The 6440-nt window shown below is 44.6% G+C and overlaps 1 protein-coding gene across 1 annotated transcript; it reads right to left on the bottom strand.

The window, feature by feature from the left end:
• Positions 1–1738: 1738 nt before the first annotated feature.
• On the bottom strand, positions 1739–6440 carry FAM72A (family with sequence similarity 72 member A). Its single transcript, XM_027695426.1, has 4 exons — positions 6166–6440; positions 5162–5239; positions 3785–3909; positions 1739–2943 (listed from the first exon to the last, which is right to left on the bottom strand). The coding sequence occupies exons 1-4, from the start codon at positions 6438–6440 to the stop codon at positions 2849–2851; spliced, it is 573 nt and encodes a 190-aa protein (XP_027551227.1). The 3' UTR covers positions 1739–2848.

The raw sequence follows: 6440 nt of genomic DNA, 5'->3' as shown, positions 1-6440 counted from the left end.
TTATCACTGTCTTGCTATGGCTTTTCCCTACCCCTCCAGCTAATATTGTGCATTGCAGGGAAAAAAAAAAAGGGGTGGCCATCAATAACAGAGTGATTACACGGCTCCCTGTGACTTAAAAATCAAATCAAAGTTATTTTTTTCTCAGTGGCTTTCAGGATTCTACCCTCAGTGCCTGTGACCCTGAACCTACAAGCCTGTGTTACACAACATCTGGGATCAGGTCTGGGACATGGAATGGCAGATCCAACCCTTGGGCACTGAGGCTGGAGGGATCAGCTCCAGGGAGCGATCTTAGTGCCAGGAAAATTTGGAGTCTTGCAGAAGAGCTGACTCGGAGTCTCAAATTTTAAGACCTTTTGCCTGGTGTTCAATCCCTTCTAAGTAAACCCAGATCTGATTAGAGACACTAAAGTTCTTTAATTACTTGCCTTGGGTACCTTGGTGAGCAGAAGGAAAAGCCTTAGGACTCAGTTCTTGTTTTTCAGCCTTGTGACTCCAGTGGCTGCACAGCAAAGATCACGTAAAATTTCCCTGTGAAATCCTCACCAGAAGGAAAAAGAGCTGCCCAGCTTCTCCTGGATCAGCCTGACCACAGATCTATCAGGAAGTTGAATCCTGCTGATAAATCCATCCTGGGCATGATCTGTCTTGGTCTATTACGATACCAGATGATTTGCAACCATCACTTTCAGATTCCAGGGTTGTGCTACAACACAGGGATCTTGTGTGTCAAAGGATAGAGAGAAAACACAGGAGAGACCTGAGTTGTTTTATTTCAAATGCAGCTTTGGGTGGTTTGAAGTGCTTGGCAGCCTTTCTAGAAATATTGATCTGTTTTTGTGCCAGTTGCCTGGTGTTAGATCTGGTTAAATATCTCCCTGCACAGGGTGATCCTTGGAAACTTAACCCCAAACATCAGGGCTCTGTGAATAAGCTGCTGAGGCTTTCCCATGAACTGCTTGCTCAGTTCTCTCTTTAATTTCAGACAGAAAGAAGTGGCTCCAGACACGATCAGTTTGTTTGGTGACATTCACGACAGAGGGACAACAGGGGATGTTTGCTTACTTTGTATTTAACACCTACAGCTTCACTGTCAACAAAAACCGGACTGAACTCACTTAAAACTTGGCTCACTTTTAATTCCAAGCTCGCTCAAACAGGCCTGTGTAATTAAAGTAGTTCATAGTAGAACTTCCAGTTCTTTGTGTGCAGATGGGGAGCAAAAACAGAATTATGGAGTTGGTGGGAAGAAATTACAGCCCTCTGCTCCCCCATGGGAGAGCAGCTCTGCCCTGACACCCAGTTGACTGGGAATTAGGAAGGTTATAAATGACAAGTGTTGAACTGGCAATAAGCAGGATTGTGTTCGAACTGTTGTGTTACTTATGCAAAAACAATCAGGGGTATTTTTAGCTCGCGAATTCTGTTGGAAAAAAAATCTTTGAGATGTCACCTTGCCAGCTTAATGCTGTAGTCACATCGTGATCAGATTCGTGCAGCAGGGAAACCTGGCAAAAATTTGAATATTGAATTGCAGAAGAGTTAACTGACTAAGACTGAGAAACTGTCAGCTTTGTCAACCTAAAAAGAAAGTGATTTTTTTTTTGGGTTGCCTAAAACATAATCATAATAGTAAAAACCTAATTATTGTACTATTTTAATACAAGATGCTATTTCACTGTTTGGATTGTCTGATGTCATTACACATCCATATTTATTACAGCCCTGAAGACTCTGTAGTCCAAAGCTTTTATTTCATGAGCAGACATAACACAGGAATTCAAAACAAGACATACATATACATATATATATATACCAATATACATTTAAACAATGCAGAAGAGGTAGTACCATTAATTAAGAAATACATAACATGCAGTAAAAATACCAAGACAATTCAGATCTGTCTTTATTGCACCCCTTTCAAGTATCACAAGAGGCTACAGAATGATTTATTCAGCATCAATTCAAATTTAAAAGTGTTCTCTTGTATGATTTTATCTTGAATTTTCTACTGCTGACCCTTCAGGTGAGTAGCTAAAGGGGACAGTACTTAGTTCAGAAGTTAAATACTATGGTTGTAACTACTCAGAAAATGAGCTTTGAATTCATTACTTGGAGGAACCAGATGGCCTTTGTGCCTCAGGATGTAAAGTTAAGGCCTGAACACCAAATATTTCACCTGATCTCTTTTTCTTCCTCTAAAAAGACCCAGTTGCACGGCTGAGTTGTGTTTTGGAGGGATGCCTACCCTATAAAGGGAAAAAAAAAACATATAAAACTGGATGGGTTTTACTGTTGACCTGTAGAAAAACCCTGGTGTAGCCTCGAAGGTCTGTCAGACATTAAAAAACTGCAGAATTTAAGGGGGGGGAAAAATATGAACTCGATCTCTATGGAGACAAGATCCTGAAAGTATTGCCAGGTAAAGATGGGAAGTGTCTGTCAGAGCCCCATCAGCCAGACTGATTATTTCTAAAGAGTTTGAAGCTGAAAGCAGCTGAAAGATTTTGCTCAGTGAAAAGTGCTTTAGGAAAGAAGAAAAAAAACACAGTTAAGAAGCTGTTGAGGCTTCAGTATAAAGAGCAAAACAGACCTAGACCTCAGTAAATGCCCCTTCTGTTTGCATTTCCAGATCTAACCAAGGAGTATCTCTACTCAGAAGTTACACATTGGGAAGATTCAAGAGTCCAAGGAAGGCTGCAGTAAAAGAGGAAGATGCTTTCCTTTTTTAGGATGGTTTTCCAGATTTCCTGGGGTTTTTTTTCCCGTTGTTTAAGCTCAGGAAAAAAAAATCCAAAGCAAACAGCAAGAAATCCAGGGAAGAGGCTGCAGATAATCCCATTTATCTGATGTACTCCTCCTCAGAGGTACAGGACGGATCTTCATCTGTGCTTTCCTCCAAATCTGGCAAGTTGCCCCAGAGCAATACATTCACACCTGGTGGGAAGGAGGTAAGGAGAATAAGGAGGGGAAAAAAAAAAAAAGGTATTTTTGGATTGTGACCTTAATTTTAAGTTGCACTACTGTCTGTTTTGAGAGAAAATAATCCTTGCAAAACCCGTTAAGTCATGTTCCTGATAAATATATCCCTTTTCTATTTTTCTTCTGAGTGATCTTGGAAGTGCTGTTGCTGTTTGCATCACAATTCAAAGAATAAACCCACTGAAGCATTTCTATAACTAATTCTTGGAGCTATTGATAACCCCCCTCGTGGCTGATTTATTTTTAAAAGCGCTGCTCGGAGACCCAGGTGACACTGAGAGGTTCAGGCAGCGAGTCTGTGAGGAGGAGAAGTGATTTGTCAGGGGGGGCTGTGGATTCCTGAGGACTCCAACCCTGCCAGACTCTTGGCATCCCACCAACACCCAGCTGAAGAAGCTGCAAACTTCAGCTAACGAGGATTCAGCGGGAGAGGGTCAAAGTGACAGCATGACTCACCCAAAAAACAAGAGTGTCCCTTGGCCAGCTGCCTGAGAGCCCAGGAAAGCCACACATACCCCTATAAATAGCTGGGTTTGTAGTATTGCTGCAGAAAACCCCGACTTGTGGCCACAAGTTTTCTGATGGAGATCAATTTACACTCAGATTTTCATTTACAGCTCCAACCACCCTCCTCCCCCCCCCTCTCCAAGCAGTTTTCCAGATTAGCAGTGCAGCAACACTTCCTTGTGCCTCCATATGTTCCCCTCCCTCCATATGCTTGGACTATATTGAGCTGCCTCGTTAGAATCAGGACTCAGGATTTGAGATTTTTAGGGAAGAGAGGAAATAAATTTACCAGAAGGGTCGAGCCTGTTGATGCCAATGACTGCTTGGCTGTGGAACATCCAGAGGTGGCCGTTGTTGCAGGACAACAGGCAAGGTTTGCAGGGAGAAATCACATGGTAACCAACAACGTTACCACTGGAAAGGCAAGTGAAATAATGAGCAACACAAGTGCCTGATGAAAAGGCAGATGTTGGTGGCTTTTTCCAGCCCAAACTGATGTTACATAGCCACGGTACCAGACCATTATGTAATGCTCCTATTTTGATTAAGTTAAGGGAACGTAGTTAAACAAGTATCTTAAATATTTAGGGAACATCTGTCAGGAGTTACAGAATATCTGAGTTTCAGATCTTTGGCATAGAGAACCATTAGTAACCTAAATTGTGTAATCCAGATTAGTTTACATACCAACAAATGCTGGTGTAGTTTTTTTTTTTTAAAGCCTGTGGTTCCATTGGCATCAGCTCAGAAGTTCATCACACACAAAACCCACCTGTACAGGAGCCCCATGCACAGGAGAGAATCAGTGGTAGGAATAATGAGAATCATGGGATGGTTTGGGTTGGAAGAACCTTAAAGACCACCCAGTTCCAACCCCTGCCATGGGCAGGGACACATTCCACTAGCCCAGGGTGCTCCAAGTTTATCCAACCTGGCCCTGGACACTTCCAGGGATGGAGCAGCCACAGCTTCTCTGGGCAACCTGTGCCAGAATATTGAAGCCTTATCAACTTTCCTCAATTAAAACCCAGAACAACCATTTTTCTACTTTCACGTGCTCTGGTGAGATATTTCTGTTTCTCTGCTTCTCCCTAAAAACTAAAATATTGTGTTTCTATCACAACCCCCCCCCACTGTTTAAATCTGAACAAGCTAAAAGTCTTGATTAGGAAGCTGAAGGGATCATCTCAAATGACTGTGAGCTATTTGAGAGTTGTTGTTTTCACTCTTAAATATCAGGCACTAATAAGGAGGATAAAAGAACTCCAAGAACTTTAGCGACAGCATGTTCCATCTGCTCGCAACAACTCGATCTGCCAAGAGGATGTTCTATTAATTAGAATATGAGTAACTGCTTCTTGCTGGGGCCTTATTCACACAGTTATCTCAGTGTTGAAGCAGACATTTAATCAGGCAGGTGGCACACAAGCTTTCCCATAGACTCAGACTCCTGACAAGGTTGTCACATTTTCACTGGGGACTTGCACAGAAAATAGACTGGCAGCCGTGCCCAGGAGTGGTGGGTTGAGTTTCTATCAAGCAGCATTAAATCTGTGACAGAGAATGCAATCTGTTCATTCATCCCTTAACCCTTGTGCTGCAGGAGTCGACAGGGAGGAGGTTAAGCAGTATTTTGGAGTGTCAGGGGCACGGGCTGTGCTCTCACCACTTCAAACACGCGATGTTCTTCAGTTTGCATTTGCAGATTTCGGTGAAATAGCAGCTTCCTATGAAATCAACAGTCCTGGTTGGGAAGGAAGGAAAGACACAGGAGTTTAGACGTGGCTGCGATCACAACTGTAATGTTTTAACAACACAAGTCTGAAGTCACAACAAAATGATGCTGCTACTGGTCATAGTCTGGTTTTAAAGTGCTCCAAGACCACAAGGTTATATTTTCCTACCGACTGCCAGCCACACTCATATGGAAACAAGAAGAGACCCACGTGACATTGCATTAATATCACAAGTCCTCTCAAAATAGCTCAAAAAGCAGAGTTTCTCTTGGTAGAGACTTGCAGGCTGGGGCTGGGTGGCACTGATAGTCAGAAATCTGGTTACAAACGTTGCCTGAGTTCCTGGCAAATCCCAGCTAAGATACAGAGCAATCCCTTAAAGGCTGGGACATTTAAAACCAAACCTTTGATTTCTTATCTCCTTTTCAACCTATACTTTCTGATTACCATGTCATTTCACAACCTGATTTCCTTAGTATTCAAATCTTGCTATGGGAAAGCAGCACACAAACCGACTTTGGGGGAGAGCCCTTCTGGGAGCAGTGACAGATCAGGTTTGTTCTGTTTGCAGGCCTTTATTTCAAATTCTAATCTCTGCTTCTGCAGGAAGCTAGAGGAGCTCCTGAGACTGTGTCATCCCCATGAGTGAATTAAATTTGGAGCGGGGGGGAGCGGGGACAGCCTTGCTTTTGTCATCCCATGGTTTCTCCAGGGCTGAAGGAGAGCCGGGTGGGACTGGAAATGGAGGGATGGGCTGAACTGCGTCCTGTGGGGCTGTTTCGCTGGCGACAGCGGGTTTTTAAGTGCTGGAGCCGCGGTGATGCTCCTGCAGCTCCTGACCCCGCTTAGCTGGGTCAGGCTGAATCCCGGCACTGCCAGCACCGATCCCTCTCCGGAGGGACCCCGTGGGACCCACCCCGTGCCCGGCGCTTACCCCGAGGGCGGGATGTCGGTGGAATAGAGGTCGGTGTCGGTGTCCGCCAGCAGCACCGCCCGCATCCCGCGGGAGCTCAGCACCTGCCGGCAGAACCGGCAGCACAGCACGGCCACGCTCCGGTCCTCGAACGTGCAGCCGCTGGAGGTCATGGCGGGTGGGATGCCTGTCCCGATATCCCGATGTCCCGATATCCCGATATCGATCCCGGTGCCGGCGCCTCCAACGGCCACGCTCCCACCTGTCAGTTTGAATTCCCGACCTCGCCCTCCCAT

Source organism: Neopelma chrysocephalum, unplaced genomic scaffold (assembly GCF_003984885.1).
Source record: "Neopelma chrysocephalum unplaced genomic scaffold, ASM398488v2 Primary Assembly neopelma1_100, whole genome shotgun sequence".
NCBI lineage: Eukaryota > Metazoa > Chordata > Aves > Passeriformes > Pipridae > Neopelma > Neopelma chrysocephalum.
This window is presented reverse-complemented; position numbering and strand designations above follow the sequence as displayed.

Coding starts and splice junctions, on each gene's coding strand:
- FAM72A (XM_027695426.1), bottom strand. CDS start 6,440: ATGGGAGGGCGAGGTCGGGAATTCAAACTGACAGGTGGGAGCGTGGCC. Junction 3,910..5,161: donor AACATCGCGTGTTTGAAGTG/GTGAGAGCACAG, acceptor TTGCCTTTCCAG/TGGTAACGTTGTTGGTTACC. Junction 2,944..3,784: donor CAACAGGCTCGACCCTTCTG/GTAAATTTATTT, acceptor CCTTCCCACCAG/GTGTGAATGTATTGCTCTGG.